The sequence below is a fragment of the Cyrtonyx montezumae genome, unplaced genomic scaffold, assembly GCF_038088225.1.
Source record: "Cyrtonyx montezumae isolate F1298 unplaced genomic scaffold, pur_monq_1.0 scaffold_17, whole genome shotgun sequence".
NCBI lineage: Eukaryota > Metazoa > Chordata > Aves > Galliformes > Odontophoridae > Cyrtonyx > Cyrtonyx montezumae.
In genome coordinates, this window is record NW_027071903.1 from 15578871 (window position 1) to 15598185 (window position 19315).

Genomic DNA, 19315 nt, shown 5'->3' on the forward strand with positions numbered 1-19315 from the left:
CCATACATATGTAATCCAGGCTCAAGGTGCACGTATAAAAATGGATTGGCTGATGCACTAGCCAGGTGGCTGACATCCACCCTGGCATTTATCTATCTCCACGTACGAGGAAGAAAGATCAATCACTCACAGCTATATGGCTCTGGAGTTTGCCCTTGGTCAAGCTGGGAAGCGTCACACATCAGCCACTCCTAAGAGACAGGCAGAGCTGGAGAGCATTGGAGAGCAAGAGGGACAGAAGCATACTGCTGATTAAACAGCTCCAAACACAACCATGTCCTAGTGAGAGCCCACGAGAGCAGAGCACAAGCAATTTGCTGGCTTCTGGGAAGTCCTGGTGTATTTTTACCTGGCTCAGTTTGCTCAATAACCAGTCAGTTAACCTCCAAGAAATAGTTCTTGGTTTCTTGAGATCTCCAGTTCCAGATTAGTCGAAACTCCCTTCCAAAGGCCAGATGAAGCTCACTGGTTTGGCACAGAGGTGACCAAGCACAAACGTGCCATGTGGAAGTCAGAAGCATCTCTGACCTTCACCCTCGAAGAGGTCTGAGCTTAAGGCAGTTGACTAAAGGATCTTTGCAGGCTGCCATGTTGGGTTGTCCCATTGAGAATCAGAGAGATCAGGCTTGAGATCAGGCTCTAGTCTAGAGAATTTGACCTGCCAGAGATGCTAGGTAACCCTGGGCACAGCAGCCCGTGGGTGCCCACACTTCTGCCTTTAACACTCAGGCAGCAGATATCCACCAAACCTCAGTGACATGGTGCAAAGGAACCTCTAAAAGGAGGGATGCTCAGTCACAAGGATTTTCACAGATTCCAGTAACCATTAGCTTACACCAAGAACACACTATTTTGGGCTCAAATTGCCTGACAGAATAATGCACTAATTGCATGGGCACTCTCAAACCTTCACATCCACTTGGGTATGTTGGATGGCTGTGCCCCACGGCAGTCACAGCCTACGGTTTATCCATCAGCAGTGCAACACATCACAGGCAGAGTGGAACTGAGAGGAAAAGCACAGCAACTCAATACAACCACACCGTTTGCTTTGGGAATCCTATCCAGAGCATTACTTGGGAGTTCCCAAGACCATCCCAGGATTCCTTTGTTGGAAGTCTGATACAGAAAGCAGAGGCTCCTTAGTTGTGTGGCTGCTGTCCAGCCACTCCCCTCCAGTTCAGTGGCAGACAAAGCAGCAGCTCTGGCATCGAGATGCACGTGTGTAGGAAACGTGCCAACTTCTGCCTGAGTTTCCAGCCCCCGGGATGCCACGCTCCAGGTTTTTCACAACTCAGGGCAGAGCTCATGTGGATTTACATTCTGAGTCGTGCCAATATGATCTCAGTGCCTCCTAAAGGAACAGCATGGCCAGAAATCCCATGGCGAAGGACAACACTCGTGCACATTTACAAAGTCACCCTCATTGAAGATGATTTCAGCAGCCAAGGATAAGGTGGCACAGACACCTGCAAGCCCAGCACACACCAGCACTGCAGCCTGTGGAACAGGGAGGTATCAAAGCTGTCCAAAGGCCTCACTGCCCTGGGACACTGTGCAAGGCCAGGAAAGTGCTCCTTGTGACTGTAGTGCTATCTGCTTCCCACTCAGCTCGCCTGCTGCTCAAGGAAGGAGACAGGAAGCTTATTTTTTTCCACAAGAGAAATCTGTAATAAGGAAAGTTGAGGAGAGTCAGCATCCCTCAACAGTTATGACAAACAACCTCTTATTATTATCTATTATCAGTTTTCCTCCTGAAGGCTTCAGAGAAAGCTAGATGGAAAACCCCTACTCATCTGGCTGCCCTGCAACCAAAGAACTGATCAGTGGAAAGGTGCTAAGCATCCTGTTTGTGCCACATACTTCAAAGATCTGGGTGTTTAAAAACAAAGAAAAGGGAAAAAAAAGAGCCCTTGTTAAATACACTGGCCATGAAACCATAAAGCAAGAAAGGAGACAGCTATCTCATACAACCTCCAGAATCAGCCCAGCACACAACCTGTTTTGTACCCATCTGTTTGCAAAGGCCATATAATCCTCTAGAAATGGTTTTGTTTCCAAAACAAATGCTACACACTCTTCTTCGAGTTGAGAAACTAGGAAAAAAACCTCCCCCAAATGCAAAGAGCCCAGCACTACTGGCAAGGAACTCCAGTGCATGTGTGCAAGCAGGAAAGGAAGTGGAGAGCCCTTCCAGCTTTCCAAAGGGTTATTGCTAACAGCAGGGAGGGAGAAGGGATTTTACACGTTAGGAAAAATGCCGTGATGGTGCCGTGCTTAAAGCACATGCTGCACAAGAGGCCCTGGGCTGCACTGCCTGTCTCACACTTCCCTGCAAAGTGTGGTTACAGAGCAGGATGAAGGCTCTGGCAGCAGGGTCAGCACTGCGGGAGCCTGGGCTGCACAGAGCAGCGTGCCAGGTGCCACACAAAAGCATTTCCTCCTCTGGGAACTGGCACACTCCTGTCACATGGCAGCACACTGCCTGTACCTCCAACGTCTCACTTCAAACAGCACAGGTGCAGGGGGAAGATCCACACCAAAGCTCCTGAACCTTCCTGAGATTTAAGCAAAGAACAGGATTAACAGTCTGAATACCTCTTTGGGCCTAAGCAACTTGCTGTGCATCACACAGAGGGCACGGCAAAGCAAAGGACATCCCCACGTTTCCAGAGGGTTGGAGATACTGCATACACCAGCTGCCTTACCAGGATTCCTGCAAGAAGAAATCTACTGGTCCCAGATGAGGAGACAGGCATGCTACATACCAGCCATCCTGTTCAGAAACAACACGAGCATGCCAGAAAATTACTCTTTCAGTGCTCTCCCAAGAAAGTCTAATAATCTCATCTTTCATGCACTTACGCCTCTGCTTTCTGCAAGGCCTCGCTGTGTGCTGGCAGGCAGCTCCCGGGAGCCAGGAAGGTCAGCGTGCCTCCAGCAGGGGAAGGGGCAGGGGGAGAGGAGCACTGGGCTGGGTTCCCACAGGCTTTGCATTATGAAAGCCAGGAGCTGCAGTCAGCCAGCCTGTGCGGGTTTGCTTTAACCCCCTCTGTGCTGCTGAATGAGCATTTGCACCAACTTCCTAACACCACACAGCCATGTGTACGATACAGGCCGCGAGTGTAACAGGCGAGCATCTCAAGGACAGCTTCTGCTCCCTTTCTGTGTTTTGCTGCTATCAGAAAGGTTCAAACTTCCTCCAGGCTTGCACTTCTGGGCGCTCCGACCTGGCCTGCAGCTTAATGAAAAAAAACAGTGCTCCAGTCCAATGCTGCACATGCCCAGGACTCGTTACTTCAAGAAATACCATCATTGTTCTCAGCGCTGTCGGCTCAGTGATGAACAGACGTCTGCATTGTCCCCTGGCTGCCTGGAGGCTGAGAGCAACGGCACTGGAGCACAGATCCCAGAAGGATATCAGAGCTGCTGCACAAGAGCAGGTCAGACAGTCCTTTATCTACCTTTGCTGATAACTGGCAGTAGATGCAATGACAACACTGAGAAGAGAGGGCACAAAGGTGTCTTTATCTGGGATTTACAGAAAAAAGAGCAGTCGCCAACAGAAACATTAAATAACCCAGCTCCCTGACTCACAGGGTACCAGAGCACTGTGCACGCTTTCACACACACTGGAGAGTGATGGCTGTGGTGCCACTGCCAGCAGTGCTGTTATCTGCCCAGGCAGAGGGTCCCTTGGAACAGGGCAGACCCCAGAGCTCTGATTGCTCTCAAGAGCGTGACGCTGAGGGCCCTGCTGGGCAGTGGCCCAACACACTGGGAAGGCTTTGAACGTGAGCATGGGGAAATGAAGCAGTCCATGGCTTGGCACAGTGGATTAGTGCACTCTGGAGAGCTCGAGACAGTCTGGAATTGATTCAAGGTGCCCTTCCTGCTCAATTTGCAGGACTGCGGGTTTTGGATGGGAAAAAGCAATGAGAGGGAAAGAATCAGGGGTTCCTTACCTGCACACCAGGGCAGCAAGAGGCAAGGCAGAACCCAGCCTCGCTGAGCACCCTCACTGCGAGAACTGGGCAGAGAAGAGCCCCAGGGCTGGGGCACGTTTTGCTCAGAGCCTTCTGGGCAAACAAAAGAGCAGTTGCAGAGTGATGCCAATGGGGGAGGTTACTGCTGCCCTCAAGAGCTCAGCTTCACACCGACAACTCTTTTAAGAAAAGAAAGGAGAAAGCCAGCATTTTAGTCCGTACCTTTCCCATTTAACCCTAATTGCTTGATTTCACATCTCAATATCCAGCCTGGGCTTGCCTGATTCCTAAGCCCGGTCCTGTGCGAGGCTGACAGCCTAGCAAGCAGATCAAAGATTTGGCGAACGAGAACACTGGAAAATATTGCTGTGCTGATTTTCCAAGAATGAAGCCACCAGTACGTGAGGAGCCTGGGGCAACAGCACTCAAAGCAGGGAGCATCACCAAGGCTGTCACTCTGGCCTCGCTATGCTGGTTCATATTTATGGAGAATGATCCAGATGAACTTTTTTCTTGACGTGAGAAAAAATGAGGAAGGCGAGTGTGGGAAAGCAAGGCGATGTAACATAAGCATCTGGTATGGGGGAGATGCTCAGGGGACATGGCACAGCTCAGTTAATATGCAGGGAGGCACTGTAAAAGCAAAATAAGGCAGGAGTGGAAACAATCTTCTCAGCAGACAACCCCAAGCCACGGCACTGCTGGGAACTGGAGCTCTTTGTAGTTCCAGGCTGTAACCTTAAAACAAGGCTTCCCCTCTCACCCCTCCTTCCAGCTAACACACCAAGGTGCAGGGCTTTCCCCCTGCCACCTTGCAAGGGGTCTGGAACACAAATACAGCTGGCTTCGGTCCCCATTAGAAGTTAATTTCCTCAATCATTTGCAGAGAGAGAGAAAGAGAAATGCTCGTGATCTAAGAGATGAAAGCAAATGAAAATAAACCTCATAAAACCTGTGGTGCCCTAAAGGGAAAACTGCCCCACAACTTTCATTGGGGAATTATCAAAGGACTTGGGCTGGAGGTGGGTTGTTTGTATTTTATAAGACAGATGCTTTAGAGAGTATAAGTCCTCAAATAGCTGAGATTCCATTCTGCTGAACCTCCAGCAAGACTGGAAAAAGAAACAGCTGATCCCAGTTAGTCCAGCCCAGGATTCAGCTTAGCCACACTGAGACAGGGCTGAAACGTGGCACAGAGCCGTGCAGGCATCACCAGACTTTTCCAACACGATGCCCTTGCCCCAAGCAAAGGCAGCTGCACGCGTGCTAGCAGAGCTGCAGGACAGCACAAGTGGAGCTAAAGATCTCACTCACTGCTACTGCAAAACAGTGGCTGGGGTGAAGGCACTGACTCACTGTGCCTAAGAACAAGAATGGGTGGCTTCTGGGAAACTATTTCAAAAGAAGGACGTGCAGTGCACACGTTGCTTCCAGCCTGGGACATCGGGCACGAGACTTCCCAAATGAGGTCCCAGAGGGTAAGGGGGTTTGGCACATGTTGCATACAAGCAATCTTCTTGTGATGGCTGAAGACCCTTCTCTTCTGTACCAACCCAGCCATCCCTCTCCAAATGACAAATTTCCCTTTCCCTGCCAATCCCAGTGGGGTAATTCACCTCAGGCCACCTCACATATAAACCAAAAAAAGGCACCCAGCCTCATTACCACAACGGCTCAAGGGGTGGGTAAGCATAAAGCAGCACACAGACACTAATGAGGAACAATTAAAAAAAAAAATGAAAACCACAAAAAAATTTAAGACCTGAAGAGGAATTAGTCATGTGGAGTAGCTACTGCCACATCTCACCTCTCACAAAAAAAGTACAGGAATAGGAAATAAGCAGAACTAGCTGTAGGGCACATGAATATTGCCCAGGGCTGGTTCCTCGCCCTGTGCACACAGCAGTATGCCATGCACACATCCAGCCCTCCGGCCCCGGTGCAAGTGGTTGGGACTTCTCCATTCAGAGGAACAGCACTCCCTGGAGCACAGTCGGGGAAGTACAGGAGAAAGCTGACATCTCTTGAAATATCCAGCAAGTACACAGCTATTCATCTGCTTATGTGGCTATTAAAAACATCCCACCCCCACGTACACAGAAGATCTTGATTATTTGCATCTTCGTTCTGCCCATACACGCTAAACGTGCACGTTTTAGCTGAATAACTGCGTGCAGTCAGTACTGAGCTGAAGTGGAATGTAAATTCCTGCTGTCTGAAAAAAGGAAAGGCCTGAGGGGCTGTTGTGAAATGCAGCTGCTCCCTGGAGGCATCCAAGTGCTGCGGCATGGCTCAGGATCATCCAAGGCTCGCAGACCCAAGGTGTCTCTTTCACCAGCATCCACTCGTGATGCCAAGGAACGTGTGTTAATCATAACAGCAAAGGGATCTAATTAACTCCAGCCAGGTCGTGCAGAAAGAGCATCTTTTGCAAGAAAATCTTGGGATACAAAGCAGCCCCTGGAAGCAACCAGGCCCAGAGGGAAGCTCAGCTTCCAAACGGCATTAGCTAGTCAGGATGTTGCTAACACGCTCAAGGTCCTCCAAGGACACTGTAAGGAGCTGCCCTCCATATCCTCCCACTTCAACTGCCACCATTTCTTCTCTGCACACTGAAGGTGGGAAAGAAGCCACACACAGATGTCTTCCTGCTGAAACCCCTCCACTCCACCAGTAGCACGCTGCAGAGCAATGACTTACATCACTTAGTGGTCAGTCTACATGAGTTACTCTATTGCAGACCAGCAGAGTGAGGTTATTGTGCTCACAACAGCAGGTCTTTGCCTCTGAGGCAGAGCTCTCCTACAGCTCTTCCTCCTGCTAGGTCTTGCACTGAGTTCCAAACTCTTACGGACTGCCCTCACCAGGATCAGTGCGCACTGTGCCTACCGACCCCGCCTGCTTCAAAGGCAGATTTCACTCTGCTTTCCTGCCAGCCTGCAATGCATGAAAGGCCTGCGAGGTCACGCAGGCACCGCTGTAATTTCAGGCAGGATCAAACAGAAAAGCAACAGCTGGGCTGAGTGAGCACGTCCACATTTAATTACAAATGGTTTTGGTTAATAAGCGAGTGCAAGAACAAAGCAAGTGTGAAACCTCCTTTTTTTTTCCATGGCTCCTGTTCAGGCTGTGTAGAAACAGCTGCCTAAAGGGGGATCTCAAAATCCACCAGCTACGTTCCTTCTTTCATCTTGTACATTTTCATGATTGCTGCAGAAACACCACTCACTGTGCAATGCCACCATGCTCTGACAAATGGCAAGAAGTGCACAGAAGGATGTGAGCCTCTGTAACAGAACAGACAGTTTGCATTGGAAGGGCCCCTTAAAGGCCATCTGGTCCAAGTCCTCTGAGATGAACAGGGACACCCACAGGTGCTCAGAGTCCTGTCTGTCCAGTCTGACTTTGGGTGTCTCCAAGGACAAGGGGTCCAGAGGGCAACCCTCATCGCTGCTAGCGGACGCCTCCATTAGCATCACTAGCTGGCTTATGCAACCTTACAGTGCTATGGAAACACTGCTGGCACAAAGCAGCAGCCTCAGAACACTCTATGAAAGCAATACCAGCTGCTGATGGACAACTGCCAGCTGTGCACACGATACCCCGGGAGCTGGGTGCCATAGGAGGACATGATGGGAATCACTGAGAGGCTGAGAAACCACCACAGCCCTGGGAACCAAGGGCTGCTGACCTCCCTAGCAAAGCCTGCTGAGGGAACTGGGTGGGCTGTTTTGTACTCCTGGCTTTAATTACAGCCAAGTGTTTAACTTACTCCCCTCCAACCACCCCCGTGTCCCTTACGAGCACAACCCCAGCTTTTTATAGCACATCCGGTATGACCGTTAAACGCATTCAGGAAATGCACTTTCAGCCCCAAACATCCCTTCCCTTGGACCAGTCAGCTGCAAGGGTTTGCAGTGCAGAGATGCAGGACCGGATGTTTGGTTTTGTGACTGCTGCTTTCCTGGATTACTTCTGTCTGTTTAGAGAAAGGAAATTAAATAAATACAGAGTAGGCTGGCTGCATTTGGAAGTAATGCAGGCTGCTTGCAAGGTAAAGAAAGAAAAGCCAAATGGAAAGGCCACTCTGAGCTGCTCAAACACGCTGCACGAGGGCAAGGCTTATTTACTTTTGTTATTTAATTATAGCAGATATAAAGCTCCTGGAGGCTGACAATGGCTCATTGACCAATGGGCGTCCAGAGGCACATCTAGGATCCCAAATTACATGCATTTCAGTGCCTTCTAGCAATACTGATCCCAACTAGATATCTGTTTCAATGCACAAGGGAGAAATGCACCCTAAACTTGTATTTTATGTAGCAAAGGGCACCAGCAAAGAACCATCAGGCTGCACTGGGCCCCTTCTTTCCCCCAGCAATGCCCTGGCATATCACCAGAGCTCTTGTGGCTCTGTGCTCCAAAGTGCAAACTGAGGGCTTGGGCAATAACAACAGTATTGGCTGGTTCCTCACACTGAGCAAAACAGCAAAGCTGTGTCTGCACAACATGCAGGGAACTCTGTAGCAGGCTGCAAAAAGGGAGGCGTGCTGCACTGCACTGTGAAGGCAAGATGCACAAGCCCTAGGTAAGCCAGGCCACCTCACATTCAGGGCAGGCAACAGTCACTGCAACATCACATGCTGGCAAGCTGAATGATGACCTAATTAAGCCTAATAATGACTCTCCTAGTGAGCTACAGAGCCAGCCTTCATTCAGAGCAGCAGGGAGTTTGCTGGGGCTGAGAGATGGGTTGGGAGAGACAGGAGGGCCAGCAGTCTGCAGGACAAGTAGCTGCCACCTGAACCACCTCTGTGGTCAGCCAAGATGAAGCAAGAATGCCAATCCAATGCAAAGGTTTTCCAGCACAAAACTCCCCACAAAACACTAACATTAACACTGGTGAGCCCTGCAGGGACAAACTGTTGCGTGGCATGAACAACAGCAACGAGGCTATGCTCATTTACTTGTTCATTCATCTCAGGGAACAGCAGCTGTTAAATCACACATGCTGCATACTGTGCTCTCACTACCCTGATCTAACCACAAGCACTTAGCTGGAAACACGAGTGACAACCCAGCTGCAGCCACTGAATCCCATCCTATCTCAGGAAAAGGCAGTCTTAACTCATGCTGGAGAATAGCTCTGCGGCAGATGGGAAGGAGAATGTATTTATTTGTTAGGTCTTGTTTCTGCATGACCAAACTGTACCCAGCTTATGCCTTCCAAATATAAATGCAAATTACCAACAATAAAAATCATTGTTGAAAGAGAAGCATCTCCTGTGTTCCCCAGAAATGGGTGATCTCCCAAGCTCATTGAGAAACACACAGTCGTGTCAGACACCAAGGAGACCCAATCCCCTCCATCTTTGACAGCATTATGATAATCTCTGAATTATGTGCTAGAGCTTGAACATGAAGTGTCAAATCCATGCTGAAATGGTATTAGAGAACATCAGAGAGGCAGAAAGACATCTCATACAATTGCTCCCCTAAAGTTTATAAGTCATAGCCCAGCTCATCATGGGTTTTTATGGTTGAGGGAAGCACCTTCTAAAGGAACTGTGGGCAGTCTCAGGCATGTTCCTGAGTTACCTCCAGTTTCATCACGTCACTCAGGATAATCAAAACAACATCTCCTTACCAGGATGAATGACTTACGAGGATTGAGAAATTCAAGTGTTCTCCTGTGCAGTGAGTCACCAGGACTGCAGCTTGCTCCCCCGCTTCCCTCCCCACAAAGCATCACACCTTCCCAGCCTGGTTTTGCTCCCACCAAAATCTTGCAGAAAACATACACATATCAGCTTACATGTCGCAGGGCAGAGCCTGCTACATCAGCAGGAGAACCATCTCTCCCTTGACAGCGGTCCATGCAGTGTGGACAAACCACAGACTCACCCAGAGACGGTTGGCAGGGAACCTGGCACTGATGACTGCCACTTCTCTTGCTGCTTCAGAAAAGATTTTGCTTCTTTTGAGTTTGAGTCTACCTCTTTAGTCACTCTGTTGGAGAGAGAAGAGACAAACCAGAAGGTAAGAAGACAATAAAAACAACGATCCAGCAATGAAACACAGAAAGCAGGTACAAGAGCTGGTGTGCTGGGCACACCACCGCACAGACCACCTCTACCAGCTGTGCACCAAAGAATTTGCATCTTGGCGAGATTTCACTGCAATTACTCTCTGTATTCACAGACAAAAAAAAGAAAGGAGTAGCTAATTAGAGCTGGAGGAGGAGGGGATTTTTTTCCAGATGACCAGGAATGCTTATTCATTCAAACAGACCGCTCAAAGCCACCGAGCAGCTCGGGTCACCAAGGGGCACCTCACCCTAACTGGGCTCCTGATGTCCTTGGCTGCTGGGCAGCTGCAGTGCCACCCACAGCACAGGCCCAGCCACATCCACAGCCCACGCCAGGCAGGGAGCCTGGCACGGGGCACACAGCCCCAGTGAGGCACGGTGGCTGAGATGCACTCCCATTTTCCGGTTAATTTTTGTTTGGGGCCCTGAGGGCGTAATATATCGAACGTCAAAAAAGTTATAAATCAATATGGCATCTACTGTAGTGAATGAATTACAAACACGAGAAAGAATCTCTGGAACACCACTCAATAATTAATTGTTAGAAACCCCATCCACTTTATCCCCTCATTTGCAATGACCTGCCTCCAGCAACACGCTTTTCACGCTTTCAGCAGCTCTTAATGAGGTTGCCAAGCTAACAATTTTGCTCCCTTCAAAAGGAAAACCATAAGCCTTTCCCAGGCCCTGGGGCTCTATCTGTAGAGAGCACAGACCTGAAAGAGGCAGCCTGACTTGCAGCTCGACCAGCCCAGCCCTATGCTGAAAGCCTCCTCGGTCACAGGATCTGCTCTGTTAAAATTCAGGCTGAAAGCTGCTTGCCCCCTACCCCTGCAAGCCAACAGCTCCTGCAGAGCGAGCCAGGCACCAGAGCTCACAGCTGGGGCAGCAGCACGTGAGCAGCCTTCAGTGCCTCCCTCATAGAGCTGGCTGTGGGATTCCTGCTAGACCTGGAGAAACCCGAGCACGTGCAGAGCCAGCTGGACTGCTGCTCCAAAGCCTGGCAGTGAGGGAAGCACAGTGCAGTTATTTGTTAAGCCCAGAGGCATCAGTGCCCTCAAATCCCCCTTGTACAGAACCACTGCGCACACATGCACTGCTGACAATGAATCAGTATCTGGCACGGAAGGGAAACTGTCCTTCTAGTAAATACAGTGGAAAAGGTAAGTCCAGAAACAATCCATTCTTACACTAAACACTTCTTGCTCAGCCCTGTGCTGCCAGTGCAGAACACATTAACAATTTCACTCCCTTTCAAACAGGTGGCAGTCATATGAATAGAGACAAATCCCAAGTTGTGAGTACTTAGAAGCATTTGCTGATCAGATCAGAAAGGAGTGGGGTGGAAAAAGCAGTCCAGGAAGAAAGGAGAGCCTTGCTACAGCATCATCGCAGCTTCAGACATCCCAAACACACTGCCCACTCGTGGCCCTCTAATAGCAGTTGCACCACACAGCGACTGCACTCCAGAGGTTACGCTATGTGTGAATTTCCTTCATCTTCAGATTCACAGAATCAACGGTGTCTTCAGGCAGCAATTAGCTGGAATTCCCCAGAGCCCCCCCCCAAAAGCCAAGATGAGTACAGTCCCACAGTCTATTTGTATGTGAGAATCACCGCGGGCCAGCCTGGCTCGTCCCCAGGATACCACGAGGAACATGGGGCAGACCCAGAGCGTGGGTCCTTCAATCATCAAGGGTCACAGAACCATTATGGTTGAAAAAGATCATCCAGAACAATCCCAGCCCACCCCCACCATGCCCTCTGCCCATGTCCCTCAGTGCCATGTTCCCATGGCTCTGGGACACCTACAGAGACAGCAACTCCCCCACCTCTCTGGGCAGCCGTGCCTCACTGCTCTTTCAGCAACCTTTGAGCTTCTGGGCCTTGCATAATAGTGGCTGGGAAGAGCAGATGATGCAAGAAAATACATGATGTCCCAGGTCGCACTAGAACGGGGCAGCCTAGCTCCTTAGAGGGCTGTATGCTCAACTCCCACAAACCCAAGAGAAATCTGCAATTAAACAGCAATTAAATTGAGGTACGCATGGACAGCAGCTCTGTAAAGCCTACAGCACAGCAGGATTGTGAGCACAGGGCCCCTGGTCTTAACATCATGATGCCTCCTGCTGCTCCAATCCAAAGCTGACTGATTTCCTTCCTGGTAGTTGAGGCAGAGTACAAAGCTAAGATGCATACAAAAAAACATCTTCAGGGGTTTGCCAGCCTACAGCCTGGCACAATGTCTGTTGGACCAGAACAAGTGTCATAGCTCCCAGAACAGGAAAGTAGCCAATGAAAAACCAAACAAGGGTCGGAAAGGAGAAGCTTGTACCTGTACCTGCTGAAACCCCCCAGCATCACACCCAGGAGGAGTCTGGCACAGTTACAACAGTGGCAAAGAAATCACTGCTACCTGGGGCAGGCAGCTTGTACTTTGATACCCGCTTCCTCCACCACCTCAGGATACCAGCAGCAATGGCTGGGCACAGAATAAAGCATTTTGTTCTCATTTTCTCCCCACTCCAGCCTATGGGCAGCTGCCCAGAGTGTTTCTGAAATTGTTCAACACAGCAATGGCTGTGGACAACCTGTTCCAACAGGACTGCCCAGCTGGGGCCAGAGGAATGTGTCAGGAATGTAATTAGAGCTGACCTTTGTAGGCGATGCCATCACAAGACCCCCTGACTGCCTCAAAAAGCAAAACAACAGCAGCTCCAAGGCAGGCAGTCACTGGGCTGGTGCCAGCAGTACTCCTGTTCCACTCCATAGGAATGACAAAAGCAGGAATATTAAAGGGCTTTACAAGGTATTACCTCAGGTTTTGCACATTTCATCCTTCCTCAGATCTCAGGCCAGGAAGGGAAAAAAAAAATCCTCTGGCCTACATGATTATGGGAGACAATAACTCCCCATGTACAAACCAAAACATTTCTTGCTCTTGGTGGGTCGAAGCGAGAGCCATTAATGCAGCTGGAAGAAATCACACTCATTACTAAGGAAAATTACAAGACTTTTCACTTTCAAATACTTGATAAATAACTATTTGCTTGAATGTTTTCTGGAATACTACTCACACATTGCGATCCAGGAATAAACATGAAAATGAGTGCGTTGTCAGCACTCATTGTCAGCACAGTGAACAAGTAGCCACCATTCACTCTCATCACATCTCCATAAAGATTTCATTACTCTGCTATGCTGCTAAACTGCATAATGAAACTTTCAAAACACAGAGAGTTATTAACTGCTTGGACTCTGCTGGAGTCTGGTAGACTTCTACTGGACAAGGTACTGTGCAACTGCAACAGAAACATCTTTCAAATCAAGCTAGAAACTAGAGGGCTGAGCACCTCTCATATTTGCAGCGTCACCCTTAGGACTTCTTGGTGACAGCCTGCTGGGTAAGCACAACCTTGTGCAACACAAGTGCTGAAATCCCTCCAACTCAACCCCAAGTGTCTCAACACAAACTGCATTCTTCTGACCAAAACAGCCAGCATCAGATGAGAAAGCTCCTGCTGCTATTTGGGGGCATGGGAGGTGGGAGGACAGCTAAGATCCCCCACTTGTAGCAGCATCAATGTGCCACCTCTCTGACCTCCTTCATGAGCAGGAGCTCTGGAAAATGCCAGCTCTTCACCACTGGCACTCAGGACACTCAGTCCTCACTTGGGAAACCTGTTCCAGTTTAGACCTGACACAATTACAAAGCTTTCCACGATATCTTAACACCATTAACTCTGGGGAATCATAGACAGAGAGGGAGGGAAAAATGAGGCTAATTATCCTTTTTTTGATATTCCCTATCCGTGTCTAGCCTCATTAAGATGCCTTCTGGAATGATCATTTGAAGAGCAAGCAATACTTTATCTACAAGGTATTGTAAAATAAATAAATAAGCCTTTATGAGCCTGGAAGAACATTCTCTTTAAATCCACTTGGATGTGGTTTTGGGGGGAACTCATGCTCGAGGTGCCTTCCCCAGTCAGATGCAGCTGCCTGACACAGGCATGCACATGTCCAGCATCTTCCAGGTGAGCAGAGTCTCCACAGAACCACAACTCCGTGCCACATCCAACTGCACGCTGGTAAGTATTTATTGTATGCTGGATTACCTGCTGCAAAGTAAAGAGCTAAGATGAAAAGGTCCACATTGCTCACTCACATTTTCCCATTTCAAGGAAAATGTTGGCTTTCTCCCCATCAGAAAAATTAACAACATCCTCTAAACCTTGCTCTTAAATCAGGTGGGAGAAGCTACTCCCTGGGAGATGGAGCAAGTTCCCTGAGGCAACAAAGACAAGACCAGGTTGAAGCAACTGATAATTTTGCAGGCTGCCTATCTGCATGGAAGCTGCTGTCTGGTTTTTAACAAGACACAGATCTGATGGGAGCTCTCCCCAGTCAGACGATGGGCAAGCTGCCTGCCTGGTGCTGCTCCTGGCACCAGGTGTGCACTGCTGCAGCAGCAGTGAGCCCAGGCTGTGCCTCAAACCAATTCATCTGAAAGTAAACGGAGCTGAATGGTGCTTTAGCAGAAATAACACTTAAGTGTTTCTTGAAATCCTTGCAGGAAAGGACTGGTTTTCCATCAGCTCCTGTGTAACAGGGACCTGATGACAGATGTAAAGGAAACACAAGGGCAGTGCTGCTGCTGCAGATGCTGACCAAGGTTTTGGGCTTCTTTTGAGCCTCCACTTGTTACCTCTCCAAATCCAAGGGGAAGCATCACTCCAGCCACTGAGCTCCCACTGAGCCCTGCAAAAGGTAAAGCACAATGAACGGGCTCTTTTAGCACAACCAGGGCACAGGTCTTCAGCTCCCTGCTTTACCCACCCTAGTTTTTTAAGCATCCAGAAGTACTAGGCCTCTACTCACTGTCTCCCATCATCTTATTTGCATCTTCCAAAAACGTTACCTCCAAATTACAGAGCACATCTCTAAGCTGAGCAGTCCAGGTGAACAGATGGATGCTGCTGCTCTGCACGCAGTATGACAGTTCTCTGACCCTGGCACCACGAGTTGCAAGTATGCTTGAAGTGAAGCAGATTCCTGCAACCCCTCAACTCCCACAAAGCAGCACAGCATCCCTGTTACAGGTCCCCCTTCTTGCCCAGGGGAGGAATATGGTAGGTCCCAAGAGGCAGGGTTCAAAATTCACTTACAGTCACAAACACTGGACACAAAGGCTATAGGATCACAGCAGGAGCCAACACACACCACAAAGCAGGAGCATTCCCATGGGGAAAAGGCTAAGCTTGACTCCATTTGTAATGTGTTAATGAGATGGCGAGGCAGAGAACAGCTTTGCCTCCCCTTCAGGCTAACAGAGAGATTCTGAACCAGAAAGGTTTCTCTGTTACAAGGAAAAAAGAACCATCTGGCGAGCTGTGCTTTCCATTAGGGGAAACCCCAGGCCCGTGGGCTGCAAAGCCAGCTCTGCCAGCATCTCAGCAGACATCAAAGCCCCTACTGAGACTGGAGCTGTCAGGAACGAGACAGCAGTGTGGAAGCAAGGGAAACACAGCAAGCAGCAAGGCGCTGGGACTGAATCTGAGGCCCCGTGCAAAGGCACCAGCAAAGGGACAGACCTCAGAGCCCCTCACTGCCCAACAGCAGAAGAGCAGCAGTGCAACCTGAACAGCTCACTGAGCACCTTTTGTTCCCAGAAAGCTGGGAAATCACTTCAAAGCCAGAGATAATGTCACCTCTATTACACCCTGGAGATGGGAGGGATTTGTTTCTCACCCACTAAGTATTTCCACACTAACTACACACAACACAGGAAGAAAACCCTTGAAGGAACCTGCAGATGGGAGAAGATGGGATCATCCAGCTCCCTGAAGTAGATGCAGTGCCCAAATACACTCAAGTCAACCTGGAGGCCAACCCATCTTTTTAGAGATGCTCTGCGACACTTCCTACCTTTGGAGACCTCAGCTGAGCTTTCTTTTCCATCACGCTGATTACCAGCAAAAGAAAAAAATGCACAGACAAAACCAGCACACACTCTTTAAAGAATCAAACCCTTTTAGAAGCATAAGTCAAATTTCAGCTGGATGTCTGCTCAGATACTTTGGAATTTTCAAATGCAAACTAACAAAGAAAAAAGCCAGAAGTCAGCATGTCCCCCAACACCAAATAACACACCAGACACCTGTGTGACACCTGGCACACAGAACCCCACCCGTGATGTGGTTTATTTCACAAGCCACACTTAATACTCCGCATGGGTTTGTCACTGTCATTTTGATGGCGAATGCCTAGCGAGTGAACCAGCACATCACCTCATTCCTGCTCATGCTTAATGATCCCATCTCCAACCCACCCCATCTCCGTGTCAGTCAGCTCTACACAACACGAAGATTCCCCCAAGGAAACTGTGAAGCACTGGGGGGATTGATACACACAGAAAAAAGTGTCCCCAAAACATTCTTATCCTTCAGCATTTTTCTGAAAGGTAACCTATTTTCACTTCCCAGCTTCCAAAATAAAATCAGTAGCTGTTTTTGAAATTGGAAAAAGCCAATATAAACCATGGATAGCCAAAGCAAGCTCTGACCTCTAGGAAAAACAACCCCATAAGGACAGGAGCAGGGAGGATGCTGCCTGCACTCCATTATGCCAAGATCAGCACTTTGGTGCCTTTTGGAGAAAAGCTGCCAGTCCCTTCTTAGCTGCTGCCTCCAAACATCCCTCACACTGTAATTCTGGGTGGTTTGACTCTGCCTTCAGGTCCCACAGCAACATCCCTAGCCTCCTCCTGCCCAGATTAAGTCTCTGGGAAAGCATAAAGGCAAGGTTTTCACACTGTGCAAGCCTCACAGAGGAGGTGATAGGGGACTGGAAGTGACTAAAATACATTTCTCTACAACCCCTTGGCCAAAGAGGACCAAAGACAAATCTCTACAAACACAAATTACTGTCATCACCATAAACCAGAAGTTTTATTAATCCTCAAAGAGACAAGGAGACTTTGGAATGGTTTTTTAAGGGGCTACTGACGTTACTTATTGTCCTTAATTTTACTAATGCTTCCTTGCTACCATTAGCAGAGCCATCCCAAATATGACACCAAAAGACACAGAGGGGTTTCTTCCTCTGCCCTAATTAACTCAGTTCATTTTCCTCTGTATTTAAAAACTTTCTAAAAATACCTTTCCAAACAGAAGGACATGGATTCTGGTAATGCCCAGGTGCCCTCTCTCCCACAGGCATAAGTAAACATCAGCACACGTGGAATACATCACACACACACTGTCCTTGAGCTGACAAGCAGCCCACTACCTTCATCAATAAAGATGTACACCCCCACTAAGAATATTTCTCCTGATTTTCAAAGCAACTTTCTTTCACTCAGCACTGCACAAAACCCCGCGAACACAAAACAAATGACCAAGATTCACACCCAGCAAGAAGTGTGAGCACGCTGCCAACTTCACACTATTCGTCACCTGAGTTTCCTGAAAAGCAGCACAAGGTAAAATGGCATTGGTTAATGGTTAATGGCATTGCATGTTCTCTCAGAGCTAATTAGCCTAACACATCTGGCTGAGCCACGCTGAGACCACAGAGCAAGAACACAGATGGACAATTACACGTTTTTAAAACTGCTCTCCATGCCAGCTCTAATTCCTGAGATTTGCAGGAGTAAATTCCCTGGACTCTTCTTCCCTTTGAAATAAATTAACTTCATCATCCTCAGCAGTCTCTCCACTCTGGCTATTGCTCAGACAGCTACCTTACTCGTCTTCCAAGCAAAGCAACAAAACAGGAGATCACCTCCCAGACTGCTTGGCTTCCACTCCTTTTGTTTCCCATTTGGTCTCATTTGGCAGCTGAGGACAGAGCGGACCTCACAGCCACTGAGAAGGAAATCAGAGGCTGAACAAAGATTTCAGAAGAGTTAGGCTGTTCTCACAAGTCTGATTACTTCTCCTGCATCTGCTCCCACCTTATTTCTCCTGAAAATGGCCAGGTATCAAGAGTGTGAAGCTCTGGAAGGGGACAGCAGATCTGGGGAGACACAGGGGAACAGTTGCTCTATTCAATCCTTTAAGCAAGCTGAAAGCCTAAGAAGCAGCAGCAGCACAAACTGAGGAATTAGTTTGTTTGCAGGAATACCCTAGAAGATAAGCACGTGCAAAAAGCATCAGATATTAAAATCAGCTTCTGTGTTATGGCAGGTGAGATATCAACTTCAGCCAGTATAACAATTATAGTAATTTCTGAGGTTTAAGATATAACTAGTTGGTTACTTACCAGATACTATATGTACATCTTTATAATTTTGTCACTTGCTTCAATATGCAATAGCCCCTCTGCTGGACACCAAGTCCTTCCTAGGTGTTTTGGTACAAGCAGTGCATGGGGGAACTCAGACCCCCAGGTCTCCAATCACAACACAGGAGCCCCAGGGAATTAGGGACCATCACCAACTGCAGCATGCCCCAGCTTTCATATTCCCAAATGGGCAGCAACATCACTTCATGAAAATACTTTGAGACACGTGGATAGAAAGCTCTGTAGGAAAGCAAAGAATTTTCTCCTTTTATATCAAAAAGCTTTCAAGTACTTCAAACATACATCAGAGCCTTCCATTTCTTAGCACGTACCTCTGCACTGAATACCTTATTAAAACCCACTTAAAAGTAATTTATAAAAGTAAATAATATCCATGGAATTGGGTCATCATCTGCCCCTCAGGGTAGGAAAAACCCACTGTAAGTTTGGAGTTTCTCACGGCCATGAGTTTAACCTTAAAGCTGTCCCAGGGTGCACTGTACCCTACAAAACGTGGCTGTCCCTGCACAAAGAAATGGTAAGCTTTAATCAGGCCAACACTGAGGAATGCTTTCAGAAGCAGCTCCAATTAATCAAGAAAGGGACACTTAAGAAGCAGATAAAGATTACCAAGATGAACCTGAAACGATTCGCATCATTCAAACCCACTGAAATCTCCACCATCTGTTCAGCTTTCAAGTATGAAGTACCTGAAGACCAACGTTTACCCACGATGTGCATTAAACAGCACCCAGCTCTCTGGCTGTAATGCTTCTGGTTCAGGGCCCCATGGGCTGCGATTCGGACAGAGCAGTAAGCACAATGCCTTCAGCATCCAGCAGCAGGACAAGGAGCAAGCAGGAAAGAACTGTTTGGATGTTTGAACCCCCTTATCTCAGAGGTCAGCAGCAGAGAGTTCACACTCCCACAAGGAGAGAAGATCTTGAAACCTCTT

General features: G+C 48.4%; 1 protein-coding gene across 1 annotated transcript in view; it reads right to left on the bottom strand.

Moving 5' to 3' along the window:
* The window catches only part of CFDP1 (craniofacial development protein 1), a 47300-nt gene that overhangs the window by 21802 nt on the left and 6183 nt on the right, over positions 1-19315 (bottom strand). Inside the window, exon 5 of the mRNA XM_065733441.1 lies at positions 9891-9995. Coding sequence (XP_065589513.1) covers positions 9891-9995 — 105 coding nt within the window. The remainder of the gene's footprint in view (positions 1-9890; positions 9996-19315) is intronic.